This window comes from Phocoena sinus, chromosome 15, assembly GCF_008692025.1.
Source record: "Phocoena sinus isolate mPhoSin1 chromosome 15, mPhoSin1.pri, whole genome shotgun sequence".
Taxonomy (NCBI): Eukaryota; Metazoa; Chordata; class Mammalia; order Artiodactyla; family Phocoenidae; genus Phocoena; species Phocoena sinus.
The window spans coordinates 22,711,025-22,732,657 of record NC_045777.1 but is presented as its reverse complement, the minus strand read 5'-3'; the positions used below and the strand labels follow the sequence as shown (position 1 = coordinate 22,732,657).

At 43.2% G+C, this 21,633-nt stretch overlaps 1 protein-coding gene across 5 annotated transcripts; it reads right to left on the bottom strand.

Moving 5' to 3' along the window:
• Positions 1–791: 791 nt before the first annotated feature.
• DSN1 (DSN1 component of MIS12 kinetochore complex) lies at positions 792–20,277 on the bottom strand. Of its 5 annotated transcripts, none has more exons than XR_004345763.1 (11): positions 19,955–20,271; positions 18,367–18,409; positions 17,759–18,141; positions 15,427–15,500; positions 14,705–14,777; positions 12,780–12,867; positions 8,576–8,635; positions 8,101–8,175; positions 6,434–6,581; positions 5,480–5,567; positions 792–4,898 (listed from the first exon to the last, which is right to left on the bottom strand). XR_004345763.1 is itself a non-coding variant. In XM_032605094.1 (11 exons), the coding sequence occupies exons 2-11, from the start codon at positions 18,392–18,394 to the stop codon at positions 4,795–4,797; spliced, it is 1,065 nt and encodes a 354-aa protein (XP_032460985.1). In that variant the 5' UTR covers positions 18,395–18,409; positions 19,955–20,277; the 3' UTR covers positions 792–4,794. The 5 variants fall into 5 exon arrangements, 4 of the variants coding, with proteins under 4 accessions (XP_032460985.1, XP_032460987.1, XP_032460986.1 ...); XM_032605094.1 differs by having other exon boundaries at positions 17,815–18,141; positions 19,955–20,277; XM_032605096.1 differs by having other exon boundaries at positions 17,815–17,919.
• Between the last annotated feature and the right edge of the window lie 1,356 nt (positions 20,278–21,633).

Here is a 21,633-nt window from a genome sequence, read left to right as displayed (position 1 = left end):
GATATTTGATCACATTTAGTCAGCAATGAATGCAGACTTTCATCTGGACATAAAGCAGTGCTGGAAATCATTCGCTATTGCCAACGCAATACATTCATCAAAGCTGCTGTGAAGCAATTAAAACCAGAAACTGTAAATGCCTGCTGGTAGAACTTATGAAGTCGTGAATGATTTTAAAGTTTACTGAGGCTCGATGGAGAAGTTAGGAAACTCATTCATGTAGCAAGACAAGTTGATGGAGAAGAATTTGCCGACATGCTTGATGAAGAAGTGGAAGAACATACTGAAGGCCACCGAGAAGTGTTAACAAGCGAGTTATTGGGAGAACTTGTGGAGTCATCTACAGAGGAAGAGGAAGGTGAGGAACCTGAAGCAGAATCAGCGATGTGGACATTACTGAAACTTGCCAAAGTGTTTCGAATTTCACAATCAATTTCAAAATTATGGAATATGATCCTCAGATGAAAAGAAACACTGTAGCCATTCATGATCACCAAAGGGTTACAAACTCTGCAGCAACACTGTGATGAGTTAAAGAGACAGCAACTCCAATGACAACGTTCTTCCAAAAGCTTTCAGCAAAAAACCCTTCAACTATCTATCGTGGATCCCCAACCATCAACGTCATCTGCTCCTGACGTCCAACCATTGACATCATCATGGCTTGATGATCCTCCTTCTGATGTATGGTCAGGTCAATAGTAGCCTAATGCTGTCACTTCATCACATAGGGATTGTATCATCTCGTATCATCTGTGAGAAGGGTGAGTACAAGACAATACATTTTGAGAGTGAGACCACATTCACTTAAATTTTATTACAGGGGACTTCCCTGGCAGTCCAGTGGTTAAGAATCCACACTTTCAATGCAGGGGGTACAGGTTCGATCCCTGGTTGGGGAACTAGGAGCCCACATGCCGCATGGTGCAGTCAAAAATGTTTTTGAATTAAAAAAAAATTTTATTATAGTATATTGTTATGATCGTTCTGTTTTGTTATTGTTGCCGTTAATCTCTTAATGTGCCTAATTTATAAATTAACTTTATTGTAGGTGTGTATATATAGGAAAAAACTTAGCACATGTCGGGTTTGGTACTATCTTGCAGTTTCAGGCATCCACTGGGGTCCTGGAACGTATCCCCCTTGGTTAAGGGGGGAGTACTGTAGTCTGTAGTTTTCTTGCTGTGGAGTCTCCCTGGAGAACCTTAAACTAGAACTGCTCAGAGGGAGGGGAGTTGAGTGCTGTGTCTGGCTGGCTTCTCCCATTCTGCCGAGTTGCATCCTTAGGAAGCCCCTAAGAGCTCTTTACAGCAGCAGGCCCCAACCTTTTAGGTACCAGGGACTGGTTTCATTGAAGACAATTTTTTCCATGGACGGTGGGGGGCTGGGGGGTGAGGATGGTTCAGGCGGTACTGGTCCACAGCCTGTGGGTTAGGGACCCCTGCTTTACAAGGCACAGCATCCTCCTTTGACGTGGGCCCTGAGAGGTACCCAAGGTCACATGGCACCTAGCACAGGGTTTGGCATGAGGAAAGGGCTTAGTAAGTTTTTAGTGAATGAACCAGTAACTTAAGAACTAGATATAGGACAGGGAACTCTATGCAATACTCTGTAATGACCTATATAGGAAAAGAATCTAAAAAAGTGTATATATGTACGTGTGTAACTGATTCACTGTGCTGTACAGCAGAAACTAACACAACATTGTAAATCAACTCTACTCCAATAAAAGTTAAAAAAAACCAAACCAGAATCCAAGACAGGGCTCCTAATTCCTAGTTCTCCACTGTATCACCTCTACTACAGCCACCAGCCACACCATCTCCTTTTCAGAGTGCAACATGAGAAATGGAATTTTTTCCCCCCAGAATGATTACATTAAGCTTAATTACACCCAAATTTAAAAAACACCAAAATGTACAGGACATACTCCCTTCCTTGAAAGAGCTTATAATTTGATCTATTATTTCTTTAGTGTTAAGTATCACTGACTAAAAGCAAGATATTCTCTTAACTAAAGTAGGGCAAACGGAAGAATATTACCAAACATCTAAAGGGCTGCAACTGTCTATCGTATTCATCAAGTGCAATTCCTGAACCCAATTTGGGGAGAGGGAAAACTAATACTGAGCACAGGCTTTTATTATGATTTGTGTTTATTTGTTAACATTTACTGAGTGCCACATGGGGTCTAGTTGACCCTCCACTCCTATATATATGTTCTTGGTTAGATTATTAAGCCCCTCCATCCCTGAGTTTCTCATCTATAATGACAGAAATACAAGTTATCTCATAAAGTTGTGGTCTGTATGTGTATAGAATACTCAGAGCTTATTAAATATTCTTTTTCTGTGCTCTATCTTGCATAGCTGTTGAAGACACAAAAACATACTTCCTATCCTTGGGCTTAAACAAATTCTTATCAACAAAAGATGTAATACAATGCAGTAGATAAAATGGGGCTGGGGAGGTACAGGGCTCCTAATTCCTAGTTCTCCACTGTATCACCTCTACTACAGCCACCAGCCACACCATCTCCTTTTCAGAGTGCAACATGAGAAATGGAATTTTTTCCCCCCAGAATGATTACATTAAGCTTAATTACACCCAAATTTAAAAAACACCAAAATGTACAGGACATACTCTCACCATTTGGAGAGAGGTGATCTCTCCCCATTTCACAGAAAGGAAATTGAGGATAAGGATGAAGATTCACTCCAAATTCTACACTCTTTCCACTATACTGTTCTGCTTCTGAGAGTAGGCAATTAACACCACTCCTCTGATTCTTAAAAGCTTTCCTCGGGTCTGTCCAGTTTCCCTTCTTGCTCTACTCTGGACAATATTATCTACTCTTAAGGCTTTAATAACTGGGTATCAGTAATTTCCAAATTTTATTTCTAGTCCAGGTTTTCCTACCCAGTTTTCCACCTGTATATCCAACAGTTCTAGTTGACACGTTTGGCATCCCAAACTGAACCGCAAGCTTTCCCATCTCATTATCTGCTCTATTACCCACCCCCTCCATCATATTCATACCACTGTTCTAAACTTACATTATTTAATCTAACCCTTATAGCGTCCCTGTGATACAGATTCTATCATTCCCCCAATCTTACAAATAAGAGGTTAATTAACTTTTTCTCGGTCAGTTAATACGTGGCAGTTAGGCGTTTGTAACACGTAGGTGACATGCCTGCTATGTTCCGGACACTGTGGACGACTCCCCACACTCATCCATTGCCAACTCTCAGCACAGGTTGTCATTCCCCACCTGATGACTACAATGGCCCAACTGGTCTCTCACACCCACACATACTTGCTTCTGTCTGTTCTCCAAACAGCAACCGGAGTGATTTTTTTGGCTGCTGCCGTGTGGCATGCAAAATCTTAATTCCCTGACCAGGGACTGAACCCACGCCCCCTGCAGTGGAAGTGCAGAGTCTTAACCACTGGACCACCAGGGAAGTCCCTGATCTCTTAAAAATAAAGCTCTGACCCTTTCTCTCTCTCAAAACCTTCCAATGACTTTCGATTATCTTTGTCTCACGTGGCTCTTACACCTTTCTCTCTCCCCTCAGACCTTTGTAAATGCTGCTTTTACCTCAAATAACTGCCCTATTTAACTCCTTTCTCCTTCCCAACTAAAACATCACTTCTGTGGAAAAGGGCTCTCTTCTTGTTCCGTGTCTTCTTGTTCCCTTGTCCCCACTAGACTGTGAGCATCATGAAAGGAGGTCCCAGGTCTGTTTTTGTTCTTTGCTCTCTTCCCAGTTCCTGCAACTGTGTGTGGCATACAGCAGGGGCTCTGCAAATCTATGAAAGAATAAGGAATGTAGGTCAAAGCAAGGAGATATCACCTCTCACTAACTGGTGCTTAGGCGAAGGCTTAAGACTTAGGATAATGACTGGGTATTTAAGTGAAATGGATTTTGTCCTAATAGGAGGATCAGAGAATAAGAGACACTAACAATAAATTAGTGGGTGTTTTACTGGTAGTTAATGCTGAGGCGTATCTCCACACTACTGTTCACTTCCAGATCCTGGCAAAGAATCCTATTTTCTGCTGAGCCTTCCCTGCCTTTTCATTTTTTTATACACTCAGAATATACACAGAGACAAGGGAAAGCTTTTAGGTATACGCAATCTTATACTGCATATTAACAAATATGGAGAACAATGAAAAGAGGTACTTAACCCCTTCTTGCCATGAACCCAGGATTTAGGATGTCGACTCAATATTAAAAGCTAAAGCACACTACAGACATCAGGATATAGAGAATGAGTGGAACCTCCTTCGATCTGGACACGTTGTGATGTGATTTATGTATCCACACGATGCTCACAACTCCTCTACCTAAAATCACCTTCGAAGCCACACTAGGCATCAGTCTCATTCCCTTTACAACCAGAACGACCCCTAAAATGTTTGTTGGATTCGGCCCTGAATGACTTCGCGTTGTTTCAAAACCTGAAAAACATCTTCACAAGAGGAAGGTTTCTGATCACAAAGGACGTTTAAAAGAATGGGCCACTAGTTCTGAAGGTCATTCCAAAGCAGAAGTCTCAAGCATTTTGCACATTCGTGGAAAAAGTTTCTATATGACATTCTTTCGGATGCATAAATTCCATCGTTTTAAGAAAAAAATCGAAGTGCTTTATAGTCAGCCAGTTATCTTCAAAGGCAACAGGGCAGGTGTTACAGCTTAGCCCGTTGTGCAGCTGCCGGGCACTGGGGGCACTCTTCCTGTTTCTCTCCTCTGGACCATCCTGTGGCAGAAAAGCTGCATAAGGTCACTGACAAGATTTAGAGCAACGTGTGCTAGGTTGCTTCCGTAGCTGAAGCTTGAGCAGTTTTCGAGCTGGTGAAGGATCTAATTGTTGCGTGCTTCTCTTTCCTGCAGAGAAAAGGAGCCACAAAATAAACTTCAATTGAATTCAAATACCATTTATTGAAAACTTACTGTGTGGACACTGTGCCAGACACACAGAAGGGCATTCCAACAACAAATGAGAGCATGTGCTCTCTACGAGATGGCAGTCTGGTAGGAACGCCAGCTGCAACTACAACCACAATACCATCCAATGAATAATGAAATGAAGGTGTGTATAGCACATAATTTAGGGCTGGAGGTGGTCAGGAAAAGTGACGGATAAGTAATGTCAGTGTCACTTAGTGGATTCTTGAAGAATGAAAAGGGAAAAAAGGAATGGGTATTTCGTAAGTCTTGAATTTACCCAAACAACACAGTTTGTGGAGATTTAATTCTCAGTCTCCTGTGCTTCTGTGGAATTTACATCTACAAATTTCCCATCAACTTTGAGTACCCACAACGTAATAGTTATTGTGAGGGGAAAAGAAACCCCACCAGATATAGGCCTTACCCTCTGAGACCATATGTTTTGAAGGGCAGTGTGTATCCGAAGGGCTATGAGACATAACACAGTACAAGCTCTGGTCCCCTTAAGACAGGCTTACCGAGCTGTACTGACACCTTCTGGAGGCACTGGGTACTTTCCTCCATAAAGGCGTGCAGCTGCTTCATGGATCCTTGCAGTTCGTCCATCTGCAGACAAAAGACAGCTGTCAGTTGTAAAGGTCCAGGCGTCTCTGAGGCTCCTCAAACATGTCAGGCGAGCTCCTGCTCAGCTTTGCTTTTGCTGTTCTTTCAACCTGGAATGCTTATGCCAGACTTCCCCACTCCACTCTTCTCCACACTGCTCCATGCCCCAGCAGGCTGACCTGCACAACCTCCAACAAGATCCCATGTCCTCTGGTTTCTGGGTGGGCTCGGCCAAGAGGGAGCCAAGTGCGAGGGAGCTGAATGAGGTCAGGGTATTTTACCCAGGCCTGCTTCCAGAAGGGTCATCTCGAGTTAGCTGTGTGTCTCAACTGAACGTCATGGCTCTCTCAGAGCATCCCACTCACTATATGACTCCCTGCCAGGTGCCACAGTGACTGTTCCTCCCTCCAGCCGACAGGTAATAGCTCAGCTGCCTCTAAGCCCCAGATTACTTTCGGTTTCCTGAAACCCACACTTTTGTACTTAGCCCCTCTGTAAACAGACTCTCCTTGAATTATCCTATATCAAATGCCATGTGCTTCCTGTTAATACTTGGGGTGATACACTACTATTCTCCAAAATGTCATGGATCATTCCTCATTTCTTTCAAGTCTTATTAAAGTAGAACCTTAGCAGGACCTTCAACCCCTCTATATAGCAACCTACAGCCCTCCTTCCACCTGATTTATTAACACTTATCACCATTTACTCGTTTCTTTTCTTCCATTGTCTCTCCATGTTTCCCCAAGGTAGAGCTGAATACACTCTTATCTCATCTAATTACGCATATTCCCCACGTCTTTTAATTTCCAAGGATGACAAGGTAGCAAAGCTGGATAACTCAACAAAAGAAACATGACCCAACTTACCACCAACTCCATACAATCAAAGACTTTATTCTGGTTCTGTAATATTTTCTGGTAGTCAGGCTTTGTATTAAGGACTTCACTCTGGGAAGACCCAAGATATGCTGTAGGTTCCACTTCAACTTCAGTATTTTTGGTTTCAGTTGATCCTCTAAACACAAAACAAAAGAGCTTTCAAATAATTTTACGGGGAAAACAGATAAGATTACCTAGGGAAAAAACCTCCTAGAAGGCTTTATTAACCTGAATCAATACTCTTACACCCTGTACTGAAAGTACAGGCTCTCTAACTAACAGGAGACTCTGAGATCATTATCCAATATTAATATTTTTATACCCCTGGACTCCAGGAAATGCTAGAAGGTTAGCTGACTCCACCTAACAGTAAGGTCCATTTACAAAAAGGACTACACTTGGGGTAAAGCCAAAGCCTGCTATCCTGAAGTCAACGTCTATAATCTTTTACCGAAGAGATACTGGCCCACTTCAATTATCTGAAGTAACTGAATATAGGGAATTCCCTCGAGGTCCAGTGGTTAGGACGCCGAGCTTTCATGGCCGAGGGTGTGGGTTTGATCCCTGGCTGGGGAACTAAGATCTTGCATGCTGCACGGTGTGTGGCCAAAAAACCCCAACCACAAACTGAATATAATGGACAGTTCATGGAAACTGATGATGACTCTTTAGTAACAGCTACTACAAGTCACTGAGCGCTTACTGGGTGCCAGACACAGCTAAGCACTTTCCATTTAACCTTATTTGACCCTCATAATAACCCAACGAGGTATGAACTAATATTATCCCCATTTTCAAATGAGGCACTTCAGATTGCCCAAGGTCACAGAAGTGAGGAGTAGTTAGGATTTGAATAGAGACAGTCTGCTTCCAGAAGCATTCCTCTTAACTATTAAGCTATGCCCCATCAAAAGTTTTTATTCTGAAACTGCCATCTTATGCATTATCTATCTTCATAAATAGAACATTTAAAGGGTGAAGAAAGTAGCTAATAACCATCAATGCTTAGATTGGGGGCGTTTCTCAAACTGTGTTCCTCAAAGCACGTCTCTAAGAGGCCACTTCTGCAATTACTATTTTGGCTAATGTTTTATAGTTACATTTCTAGCTAAGATTCTGTTTGGGAAAAAAAGCTTAAAATCACTGGTTTGGATGGTAAAATGAAATCAAAATCTAGCACTTACCCGTTTTCTTATGCCTTCAAGACCCAGACAAAGATCCTCTCTCTCCTACACCTCATCTTCCATTACCCATTTCATGTCTGTATCTCCATGAAGGCCCTGGCCAGGGTTCTCTCCCATACCTGCAGCTCAAAGGCCATGTGCTCACTGAAGTCCCTTGATACTGTTCTTGGCCCAGCCCCAGGTTGCCAGGTACAGGCCAGAAATGTGCCTGTCTCCCCCAGGATGTGGAATGGCAGCCAAGGACACAGAACAGAGGCAATTCTGTTCTTTGACTGAAAATAGTGACAACTCTTCCTTCCCTTCCCCCTCACTCTCCATTTACAAAGTGCTACTATACACGTTACAGAGATCTGATGAGTTGATTGGCCTCTAAGAACGGATTCATTGTTCAATTTGTGCTAAGAGAACTGAAATCAATTCAAATCAAATTCCACAAGGTAAAAGCTTCCTATTTCCTGTCACAGATCTAACCTGGATATGATCTCTTCAGCCTCCTCCTGGTAGCGCAGCAAGAGCTGATCCCAACTCTGACGTTCTAAAGAAAACCTATAGGAACAGAAAATAATTCAGTTAATTTTTGATCATCTCACTCTGAATCACTCAGGGCAACAATAAGTGTATTAGGTGTCTACTCTGGTTCTAAGATATGAATAAAAACGTCATAAAAGGATGAGAAAGCATGACCAATTCAGAGGCTATTAATTTAATCAAATCAAACATGAGTTCTTAATAGCAAATCCACATCTTTAGTCTCTAGACTCCATTCTATGAAACTGGCCATTAGTACAGCCCATAAAATCCCAGTGTGCAGCTCTCTAACTTCCAGTGGGGATACACTAGTATTGACACACTGAACAGGATGTTTACTATTCCTTTTTCCCAGGTTTAGTTATTTTCCCCGGATGGATTTAGATTTTCCAACAAAGGTTCACTCATTTTCACTTACTTTGTTATATATTCCTTCATCTCAGCCACTGATGTTTCCAGAGACAAATCTGGTGCTCTTCTAGAATACAGACAGGATGATGAGATTAACACAAACCTTCCAAGAGCACTTGCTATGGACACCTTACATAATTTTAATGGCAATAAATCATGTTCAGAATTTATCTTTCTTCAAATAAAAAAAAAACTTTTCTGAAGATTTAAATTTATTTATTTATTTAAAAAGTTTTCTTTAATTTATTTGTTTTTGGCTGCATTGGGTCTTCCTTGCTGCATGCAGGCTTTCTCTAGTAGCGCTGAGCAAGGGCTTTGTTGTGGTGTGCGGGCTTCTCATTGCGGTGGCTTCTCTTGCTGCACAGCATGGGCTCTAGGCGCATGGGCTCAGTAGTTGTGGCACACGGGCTCTAGAGCACAGGCTCAGTAGTTGTGGTGCACGGGCTTAGTTGCTCCGCGGCGTGTGGGATCTTCCTGGACCAGGGCTCGAACCCGTGTCCCCTGCATTGGCAGGCGGATTCTTTTTTTTTTTTCGGTACGCAGGCCTCTCACTGTTGTGGCCTCTCCCGTTGCGGAGCACAGGCTCCAGATGCGCAGGCTCAGCGGCCATGGCTCACAGGCCCAGCCACTCCGCAGCGTGTGGGATCTTCCTTGACCAGGGCACGAACCCGTGTCCCCTGCATTGGCAGGAGGACTCTCAACCACTGCGCCACCAGGGAAGCCCGGGAGGCGGATTCTTAACCACTGTGCCACTAGGGAAGTCCCAGAATTTATCTTTCAACAAATTTTTATTCTTGGGCTCTATTTGACTTTTGCACCAGGTAACAGCTTTCTCAGTGGGTCTCTTCATCATCTATTTCTCTCACCAATTCTAATTCGCACACAGCCAGATTAACCTTTCTTAAAGTATTCCTTTAATTTTTTTCCTTGCTTAAAAATTCTGTGACCCTCCACTGCATTCAGAAGAAAAGCCAAAACTCCTTAACCTGGCACTTAAGGTTCACTTAAGGTTCTGGCTCTGTCCAGCTCATTAACTTTGATTGCTATTACCCTTTATCTATTCTGTCTCATATAATGCCATTCAGCATCAAACGTCTGAGGGTTTCAGGGCTTCCCTGGTGCGCAGTGGTTGGGAGTCCGCCTGCCGATGCAGGGGGCGCGGGTTCGTGCCCCAGTCCGGGAGGATCCCACGAGCCGCGGAGCGGCTGGGCCCGTGAGCCATGGCCGCTGAGCCTGCGTGTCCGGAGCCTGTGCTCCGCAACGGGAGAGGCCACAACAGTGAGAGGCCTGCGTACCGAAAAAAAAATAAAAATAAAAAAAAATAAAAATCTGAGGGTTTCAATCTCCAAAGTTTTGTTCACGCCGTTGTTTAGCCTCTTCCCTTCCCACTAATCAAAACCTTAATGTCTTTTAAGAACCAACAATACTTTTCCATATAACCATCTTGTCTTCCCACTTAAACTGAAGCTACTGGTTGGATATGTTTTACTTAAACCAATGCCTCGGCTCTGTAGGGCCATTAATCCTAAAGGAAAAGCAGGAGGCATTGAAAATGCCAACATTTTGCAGATGTACTTGGTACTCTACCTGGCAAAAGCAAATCAGTTGAGTCACCGTTCGTGTTTTCCTACCAAGGCCTGTGAGAAACAGCCTCTATCACCTCTGGCTGACATGCAGCAGCCTGTGGCTTAAATATACTGCATTAAGTTATGGGGATATAAACCTTATTGCTGTTTCATTACCACGCAGAGGCCGAATATGAGCTAAAGAATAGCATCCTATATTAATCTTCCAAAGACTGGTTCTGGGCAACCCCAGCGATTGTATTATAGTTTAATTAATGGAATAAGAAGGGAATAAATAGCTTCAGTGCTGCCTGACGAATGTAATTCTCTCACGGTAAGATACGCACAGTGAAAAACAATAAAGGAGTGCTGATGGAAAAAATATATATATATACTGCATTAGAAGAGAAGCTACGCTGAACTAAAATATTTTTCATTTCCTGAATAGTAATGTTAATTCTAAGGATCCACGGAAAGGTAGACCTTTGTGAAGTCAAAAGTGTAAGCCCAAGTTACACGATTTGTTACAGGCAGTGGGGAGAGGGGTGGGTGCTGCCCCTGAAGAGGAACGACCAGTTTGGGGGTACGACTGCAAAATTTCTCCTAATAGTCTTGCTTGCCAACAGCTAAAGAACATAAATTTATCTCCAACTTGCATGGCTAGTGAAGATCTGAAGAGCACTTTTCCTCTCAGCTTTCCATGGCTGGTTCCTTCTCACCATCCAGGTCTTACAGGTCTCAGTGCAAAGGTCAAATCACTAGAGGACCTCTCTGAACACTCTAGCTAAAGATGCCCACCCCTCAAGTCACTCTCATATTTACTGACTTCTTAGATTATCACTATCTGAAATCATTATTTTCTATGTATTTGTTTGACTGTCTCTCCTATTACAATGTATATGAAGAGAGATCTTGTTTGATTATTTACCACTATTTATCTCCAGCTTCTAGAAGAGCCTGGTACATAGGAGATGATGGATGAACGTTTGTTGAGTGCATGAACAACTGTCTAATTAAAATAAAAAGTTTTATTTCTCCAGAGAAGACATACAGATGGCCAACAGGCACATGAAAAGATGCTCAACATCGCTAATTATTAGAGAAATGCAAATCAAAACTACAATGAAGTATTACCTCATATCCATCAGAATGGCCATCATTAAAAAGTCTACAGGGAGTTCCCTGGTCTCCTAGTGGTTAGGATTCCAGATTTTCACTGCCGTGGCCTGGGTTCAATCCCTGGCTGGGGAACTGAGATCTCACAAGCCGCGTGGTGAGAAAAAAAAGTCTACAAATAATAAATGCTGTGGAAAAAGGGGAACCCTCCTAACACTGTTGGTGGGAATGTAAGTTGGTGCAGCTACTATGCAAAACAGTATGGAGGTTCCTTAGAAAACTAAAAATAGAATTACCATATGATCCACCAACCCCACTCCTGGGCATATGTCCAGAAAAGATGAAAACTCTAATTCAAATAGATACATGCATCCCAATGTTCATAGCAGCATTATACAATAGCCAAGACATGGAACCAACCTAAGTGTCCATCGACAAATGAATAAAGATGTAGCGTATGTGTGTATACACACACACACACACACACACAATGGAGTATTACTCAGCCATAAAAAATAATGAAATAATGCTATTTGCAGCAACATGGATAGACCCAGAGATTATCATACTAAGTAAGTCAGACAAAGAAAGACAAATTCCATATGATATCACTTACATATGGAATCTAAAATACAACACAAATGACTTATTTACAAAACAGAAACAGACTCACAGACATAGAAAACAAACTTATGGGGGACTCCCCTGGTGGTCCATTGGTAAAGAATCCGCCTTACAACTCAGGGGACGCGGGTTTGATCCCTGTCAGGGAACTAAGATTCCACATGCCGCAGGGCAACTAAGCCGACGCACCGCAACTACTGAGCCTGCACGCCCCGGAGCCTGTGCACCACAACTAGAGAAGAGAAAACCTGCACAACTAGAGAGAAACCCACGTGCTGCAATGAAAGATCCTGCATGCCTCAACAAAGATCCTGCGTGCTGCAACTAAGACCCAACGCAGCCAAAATTAAATTAAAATAAATAAATAATAAATGTAAAAATCTTTAAAAAAGAAAAAACAAACTTATGGTTACCAAAGGGGAAAGGGGGTGGGGAGAGATAAATTAGGAGTTTGGGATTAGCAGATACAAACTAGTGTATATAAAATAGATAAACAACAAGGTCCTACTGTATAGTACAGGGAACTACATTCAATATCCTGTAATAAACCATAATGGAAAAGAATATATGTATATGTAACTGAATCACTTTGCTGTACACCAGAAATTAATACAACATTGTAAATCAACTATACTTTAATTAAAAAATTTTTAGGGACTTCCCTCGTGGTCCAGTGGCTAAGACTCTGCAACCCCAATGAAGGGGGCCCGGGTTCGATCCCTGGTCAGGGAACTAGATCCCGCATGCCGCAACGAAGATCCACACATGGCAACAAAGATCCCGCGTGCCACAACTAAGACCCAGTGTGGCCAAATAAATAAATATTAAAAAAAAATTTTTTTTAAATAAATAAAGAGAAAGTCCTAATTCAATTATAATTTTGGACAGAAGGGGAATTGCTCTTACCCTTCTGAATCTTCAAAACATTTTTGTAGAGTTCCATCACTTTCCAGTCTGTCTGCAAAATGTTTCAATTCTTCAGAAAGAGAAGATGCTAGAGAGAATAGAATAAAATTTTATGTTATAAAATAAAGAGAATACAAATTTTCACAGTGAGCTGCTGACAAAGATATAACGTACTTAATGTGGTCCCAGCTCTACAGTCCCCTGTTACATTCTCACCCATTTAAAAAAGTGGTATAAATATGCAGGAAGATTTTATCTTTTTTCTTTGGATAGGTATAGATAAAATGAAAGACAACTCCTCTTTATAACATTTATAATAGTGTTTTTTACACTTGACTGGTGAAAAAGCAGTTAAAAAGATGTATCTGGGGCTTCCCTGGTGGCGCAGTGGTTGAGAGTCCGCCTGCCGATGCAGGGGACACGGGTTTGTGCCCCAGTCCAGGAAGATCCCACATGCCGTGGAGCGGCTGGGCCCGTGAGCCATGGCCGCTGGGCCTGCGCGTCCGGAGCCTGTGCTCCGCAACGGGAGAGGCCACAACAGTGAGAGGCCCGTGTACCGCAAAAAAAAAAAAAAAAAAAAAAAGATGTATCTGCATGGACATTTCATTCTTTTCAAGCGATTTGATCTGTTGGCACTGGGTGGAAGAACATTACAGAAGTCAGGCAATGGGCAAGAGTGTAATGAGAAATGCTGGAGACAAATAAAGAATTATGGACATAAGGTAAAAACAGGTCTCTGCTTAAATTTGGAAGAGTTCACAATTAAATTCAGGTGAGGAATGCAGAGGGGAAAAGATATGTTAAAACAGCTATCAAAATAACCTGGGCATATCTACTCTAATTATGGTGATAGTGCAATTCTGAGATAAATAGCTTTAACTGGCAAGTAAGTCTGAGTTCATGTGTTTTCTAGGTCTTTTAAGTGGGTAACACTGAGTATTTCTGACCTGGATGATTGTGTAATGACACTGTAAGGAGAATAGCTACTTTCTGGAAAGCTGAAAACTGATTCCTGGGAAAGAATATTTGTAACTTACATCACAAACAGCTAATTTCCTTAATATATAAAGAGTTCCTACAAAATCAATATAAAAGAACCAATATCCCAATTTTTAAAAGTGAACAAAGGATATGGACAGACAATACACAGAAAATAAAGCACAAATGGCTCTCCTCTAAAAATATGAAAAAATTATTATCCTCTTCAAAAGAAAAAGAAACAGATTAAAAGTACAAAAAAATACCTTTTATCACCAATTAAATAGTAAAAAATCTAAACTTTTAGTTACAGTATAATTACACTAGTTAATTTCCAATCTAGAAATTTATCTTACTTTTACTTGAATATGTGCCAAAAGGCTTGTATAAAAAGGTATTCATTATCCATTCATTGCAACAGTAGAAGACTGAAAACAACTCTAAAAGTCCATCAGTAAAAAACTGGTTAAATCAAATATGGTACATTTATAAAATGGAGTATCATGGAGCTACTAAAATGTCAAGACGGCTGTATAAGTGTGATATAGAATTATCTGCAAGATAAATTAAGTTAAAAAAAAAACACAAGGTAAAGAACAGTGTAGAGTGGTTTACTCATTTGATTTCAATGGATAAATGTTTAGAAATGCAATAAATCTTTCTGCAAGGATACACAAGAAGCTGGTGACTGCGGTTGCCTCTGGGAGGAAAGAACTGTGATTGGGGTCACGGTGGAAGAGAGGCTCACTTTCTTCACTTTTGGACCTTCTGAACTTCATAAACAGATACTCTTATTTTTTTAATGCAACTCCCCAAAAAAGGAGGGGAGCTGGTTTTGTGAGGCAGCAGTTCCTGTAAATGGGGATCCTGAGAATGGGGCTTCAATTGACCTTCATAGAAGGTACAGACCAAGGTCAAAGCTCACTTGTCTAGTCTTAGTAACTTACCTTTGGCTCTAAAATTTTCAAGACTGAAGCCCTCAGTGCCCCTTAGGAAAGGTTCAAGTTTCTGAACAGAGAACTAAATAAAGAAAAGCATTTTCAGTACAACCAAGATTTCCCAGGCCAGTCCCGAGTACATGTAATTTTATGATGTTTCATAAATGTGAGTAAACATGATTTAATTCTACACCTAAGATTTTTCATATAAACAAAACAAAATGAGAAAATCAAAAGGTAAGGGAAAAACTCTTTGTTGCCTAGACTATATGATTTGATTTTTGATTCAGGAAAAACAATGGTCATTTAATTCACACAAATGACTTGCTTATCTAAACTGATGTGATCACCAGTCAGCCATGTAACACCAACTTAGAATGTAGTCAGACCTCAAATGACTGCTTAAACTTAGATTTGACCTCCACTCACTGCAAATTCCCATCATTTGCTGCCAGTGAGCAAAATATACTACATCGGGGAAATCTGACTGTTAAGTGCTCAGCGACAGCAGCACTGATGGGACTGGTAGAGCCTAGTCCAGAGACAGATCAGCTCGTGGGATTAAAGCTGGCTTTTAAATTAATTCCACTAGAGAGAAATATCTTTTACCCTTTACCGATAAATCACACAGTATTTGACCTCTCTTTGGGGATGTCACAGTTAACAGTTTTAAAAAAAAAAAAAAGAAAAGAAAAGAAAAAGAAAGCATTTCCCAATCGTGAGACTCTCACCTGGAAACTGGAAAGCAGGAGACAGCCCAGCCGTTTGCTTTCTGCTATGTTGACACTGATGGATCTGCAGAGCTCTAACATAAAGTATCACCGCATTGAAGGAGATGGATACTTAGACAGTTAGCAAAGTAAAAAAAACTGAAAACTTCCCTCCCCCTTGATGCAGTCCAACTTAAGAAAACCCAAGCAGCCTTCTCTAATTAAAGGGAGAATTCATATATAGTCACATCTAATTTGTTCAAGATCACCAAAGAATGACATTTACCCATCTGTGCGACCTAACTTTGAAAAGTTATAAGAACCTTTTATGTACTACATTAAAATCTTGTCTTGATAAACAACGTAGATTAAAAAAAAATTTAACTCCTTTTATGTTTTATATTCACCATTTGAAGAAAGGAGGTGGGATTATTGCAGTATTTCTATGACAGGCACTGCAGTGTGCTTTAAATACTGTCTTGGGACTTCCCTGGCAGTCCAGTGGCTAAAGACTCCGTGCTCCCAGTGAAGGGGGCGCGGGTTTGATCCCTGGTCGGGGAAGTAAGATCCCACGTGCTGTGTGGAGCAGCCATGAATGAATGAATGAATGAATGAATACATACATACATACACTGTCTTAAGAATCTTCTTATAAACTATGAGCTCCATTTTACGGATGCGGAAATTGAAGCGCAGAGGGGATATAACTTGTCTGAAGCCAGAGACTGGTGGAGCCAGAATTCAACCCCAAGTCCATCACCAAAACCTGTTTTCCCACTAATACCATGCTGCCTCTCCTTAATGACCTAATGATACATTAATAGTAATTTGTTGAACACCTGCTATCTAAAAGGCATTTTATTAAACGCTATACACACCTCATTAAAACTTGAGGCAAGTATCTTATCTGGGTGAATCTTTTTTTATTTTTTTCCCCACACTGCCTGGCATGTGGGATCTTCCAAGACCAGGGATCAAACCACTGCCCCCTGCAGTGGAAGCACGAAGTCTTAACCACTGGACCACCAGGGAAGTCCCAAGTATCTTATCAACTCCATTTGACAAAAGTTAGGTAATAGGTAACTTGCCCAAGGTCGCACAGTGAGTCAGCCAGAACTGAACGGGCATTTTACATAATTATGCCACTGAATCCTCAAACAACTAGAAGAGATAGATACTGTTTTTTCGATTATGTTCATTTAAAAACATCAACTATTATACAGCAAAGGAAATTTGCTTTGAGAATTGGGAGAGATACATGTCTTTTTGCCCTCCAGCTTCAGCTGGCTGTGTTTTTAAAGTTCTTTTGTGCCCTCTCTTGATTACTTCTCCTTGCTTTTAGTCATGAAAAACTGGATACCTTCTGCCTATAACAAAAGAAACTTGGCAAGTGGCTGGTAGTGACCAGGAGATAACAAATCTTATTATGCATCAGTAATTTTCTATTACACAGAACATTAGGCCCACATGCTCTGGAACAGAGATGCAGGTTAGGGCAATCTTAGGAAACTGAAGTTTCTTGGCACGTCCACGGAGTAAAGTGCATGAGCCTAATTGTGGTGGCAATTTTCTGATATGCTACATGGCTGTTTTTACCCAGAATTCCTTCTAAACATGAGACCATCTGGAAGTGAGGTGATGTCTTTAAAATAATCACCACAGCTTAACACTTGAACTATTTCTTTACCATGTGCCAAGTACTGTACTATATATCAACTCATTTAATTCTCACACAACCCCATAAAATAGGTATTATTTCACCCCTTTTACTGATGAGGACCGTAAGGCAAAGGAGGTTACGGGACCTGCTCAAGGTCACACAGCTAGTAAGGTCTTCCTGAAATGTGTTACTTTCCATATTAAATCTTGTACTTCCATGCTTACTGAGATGCTATTATTATAAATTCATACAAAATCACATTCAAATACAGCATGTCTAAAAAACTAGGTTTTTACACTAGATATTTTTATGTGTCCTTCCCTCTGAGATATTTTCAGTTATAAAGCCTAAAAATCAGGTAGCGACCCATCCACCTTCTGTTCTGCTTAAGGATATGAGGCCGAAAGCCACAGGAAGAAATCTTTACTTCTAGCAAAGGCGAATGTTGAACATTCACTTAGCAGAGGTGAGAGTTGAACAACCATAAATCAGATTTTCTGTTCATGGTACAGATTACGGTGGGTAGCTAATAACATGATATAAATAGCAATGATACTGAATACTTACTAGGTGTTTGACATCAGTACTTATAATCTTAGGATACTCCTACAGATGAGGAAACTGAAGCTCAGAGAGATTTGCTCAGTCACATAGCTAGTAAGCAGCAAAGTCAAGTCTATCTGTCTCCCATACCTCACTGCCTCTTATCTGAGCTGGAACTCCATTGTCTTATGTACATCGCACCCCACCTGTGATGCCCTGATGAAAGGGAGGCAGTGACTTCCGCCGGTTCGTTTCTTTCATACTTGCTCGCCGCCAGGATTGCCTCCTGTCTTGATGACGGGCACACTGTTCTTTGGGGGACAAATAAAGGGACCTGGATTGAAGTCCTTCCTGGTGGCTGAGATCACAACTTTCCCCCTTTTTAGGGCTAGAGCCAAGGTGAATCTGTTTCTTTGAAACGCCTTCAGTCATCTCCAGGGAGGTGGACGAATTACCACACGCTTCCGCAGGGTTGGGATCTGATTCCGATTGATGACCATGAGTCTTAGATGCCACTGGTTCCTCTTCTAGCACTTGTTATAAAAAAGTCAAAATACAGAATCAAACCCATCACAACTAAGTATCTGTGCAAAAAAGTGGAAAAAGGAAACGTATGCCCCAGATCATGGAAACACTGAGGAAGCATCTTTGCAAATACGTGAGTAAGTGCTTTCAAGTCCACCAGGAGCCAGGAAAGTATTTAGGTAAAGCTCAGGAACCTGAACCCAAGAGGTACTGAATGTCACTACAGTACTCACCTTCTACAATCTCTGATCTAGAAGTCATCCTGGGTGGAGAACCCTGAAAACAGGAAAAGGAGGTGATCTGTTTTCCACATTTCAGTCCCAGTCTTGCTGGGGATTTACTACCCCAGAATCGGCCTTGTGCTTTCTAATCTCTTTGAACTGCCCCTCTTTGCCCCATGAAATTCCACCTGCCTGAGAAGGCCCAGTCCAACCCCGCCTCACCCACCTCCTCCAGAGAACATCTGCACAGCTCATCACCCCCTGTTTTCAATTTCTACAGAATTCATCTCTAGAAATACTCACCTTAACATGTAGCCCATCTTATTTCCCAATTATTTTGTGTTTAACAATTGCCTAAGTGCATAATTCAGTTGATGGCATTATGATCTACCTGGTCTTCAAAACATGAAAAAAATCACATTATCCTTGATTAATTCTAAGATCCAAAGGCCTGTTCATCCTACTTCCAACAGTCTCTACAACTCTTCCCCGTCTCCGGTTATCGATTTAGTTCAGATCTCATAATTTCTACCACTCTCCCCCACCTCCCCCAAGAATCTAACAGTCTCTCCACTAGTTTTTCCTACATGCAGCATTGCTCCTCTCCAATCCATTCTTATTTATTTTACTTTTGGCCACGCCGTTTGTGGGATCTTAGTTCCCCTGCCAGGGACTGAACTCCGTGACAGCACGGAGTCCTAACCATCGGACCGCTGGGGAATTCTCTCCGATCCATTCTTTAGACGGCAGCAGAGATTCCTCCAGTGTACTCAACACCTTCCAGAAGCTAGTCCTAACTAGTACCCATTCCTGCTTTCTCCTGCCACTCCCATTCCATGCACCACTTTTGACTCTTTGCACACATTGCCTGTAAAGCTTATTCATCCTTCCCAATCGAGCTCAAGTGCGAAGCTTTCACACCACTTCCCTTTGACAGAGTTGGCTGCTCCGCTCCACCCCTAGGTCTCCCTAGCACTGGCTGTAAAGTCCGTTTACATGTCTGCCTCCCCGGCCAGACTGTATTTCTAGAGCCTGTTACAGACAACTAACGGTTTGGAAAAGGGCAGGGACATGACTGAGGCATCTCTACATCGTCCATGCTTCCCCCACCCCCATCCCCAACAGAAATCGGTGCGTTGCGGGGTGCTTAGTAAAGAGAAATGAATATATGCGACGGGACAACATGGCAAAGATAACAGAACAACGAGGGGTAGGTCGAGGATCTGCATCGCCCCAGTAACGACTGTACCACTCAGATGAAAGCCTGGACAATAGCAGCAATCACTGTCGCCCGCTAAGCGCTTATTACATGCCAGGACCTGTGTGTGTATGCAAACAATTTACTTGCATCACGATCCCGTTTAATCCTTTCCACAGCTCTGCAAGTACCATCAATTCCACGTTGCAGATAGAACTGAGGTTCAGGGGGGCAAAAGCCTGGCCCAAACTTGTTGTGCGGCCAGCCTGGAGCAGAGGCGAAATTCCAACCCCGGCCTGAGACCCACCCCCAGCCTTCAACCACTGTTCTGGAGTTTAGACCGCTGGCTCGGCAAACAGGCCCCGACCGAGAGGCGCAGCCCGGCCTCGGGTCTCCTCTTACCCGGAGGTGGCTGCAGCGCCCCGCTAGTCCCCGCTGTCGGGGGTGACGACGGGTTGGGTCTGGGCTGGGCCGAGGTGTCCGGCCCGGAAGAGGATGGTGCGCGGGTAAGCGGGGCCGCGAACAGGGAAAGGTCTGCGACTTCCTAACCTCAGAGCGACGCCCGTCCAGCCCAAAGCCTCCGCCCCCGAAAAACAAGGCCGCAGGCCACTCTCCGCGGCCCCGGAGACCTCCGCACGCCCTGCGCCAAAGCGTCTGCTCCTTCCTGGTCTGGGCCCGCTTGGCGATCCGCCGCCCGCGCCAGCCCCGCCTCCGGTGAAACTCCCGCCAGCCGAGGGCGCATGCGCCGCCGGCGGCCTCCACGGCTCGCGCAAGCGCACGCGCAGAACGCCGGCTTCACTCAAGGTGCATGCGCAAACTGGTGTTCAAGACTTGTTGCCCCGCCCGCTTTGTCCAAGTTCTTCCCAGCCCAGACTTTGCCATGTTACACCTCCTCAGCTACGCCACGCCCAGGGAGTCACTAACTGGGTCCCGTCACACCAGCGTATCCTTTGCGCCCAGTATGCCTAGAGCCTTTCTAAGATGGGGAACAGAGGTCCAGGGAGGTACTTGCCAAAGGAATACAGGGCATTAGCGGGTGGGCAGTGATGCCTGCTCCGTCGCTAGGCCATGGTCACCCCTCCTTTTATCTTCTTAACGCTGAAAATGTGGACCATGACTCTCACACTTTTTCCAGTCCTGCTCTAGCACATATTCTCCCTTTGTGGTCCCTTCTATACTTGGCAAAGTTCAAGAACTCTCCTTTGTAAACTCACTGCAGGCCAGCCCCTCCCCAAACTGCTTGCCTCTCCTCTTGTCATCCCCCATTGCTTCTACTCCTTTGCTCAAGCCATTCCCACTGCCTGGGAAGCCCTTCAAGCCTTTTGTTCTTGGCAAAATTCTCCGCTTTTAAGCCTCAGCTGAGGATTCATCTCGCTCAGAGCCTTCTCTGAGGCCCCAGTCTGTAAAGCAGATCCCCTTTCTGTACTCCCAGGAGCCCAGCCTGTGCCTGGTCCACTATCCCTTGCTGGCTTGGGGGCTCCCAGATAGCAGACTGCTGCTTCAGCACCCAGCATCAGAATGTCCCCTTGCATGTGCAGTCCTTTGGGATCTGAAACCTCCAAGTGTTGAATTATACAAGCAGTCCACAGAAACTGAAAGAAGGGTTGGTGAGCAGCAGCTGGAACGTGACTGTGGTCCTCCTTCTATAGCAGCTGTGCTCCTTGGAAAAGTTTTCTGGTGGTAGGCAGAAATCTGCCTTCCTGAAATTTCCACCATGTGGTTCCAGCATGTTGGCTACCAACAGACATCTGAAAGCAGAGATTTGCTCTTTATGCCTTGAATATCACTTTCTAGAGCCCCGTTCCTTCTCTGCTCACCCTGCTCCTTCAACTACTACTCGCTTGTCAATATCCCAAGAACAGAACACAGCCAGAACTGGCCCTCCTGGGGCACAGTGGGTTCTACTGCTTCGTGGAATCCAGACCCAGTACATCCTCTATGGCCCTTCTCTGCTTTCAGTCCTTATGTGGCTCCCTACTGTCCACAGGACGTGGACACTCCTTCCCTCCTAAGGCCCTCTGTGATCACGCCAGCCTCTTTCATCACGCCAGTGACTTCTTTCCATTCCCCAGTTCTGCTCT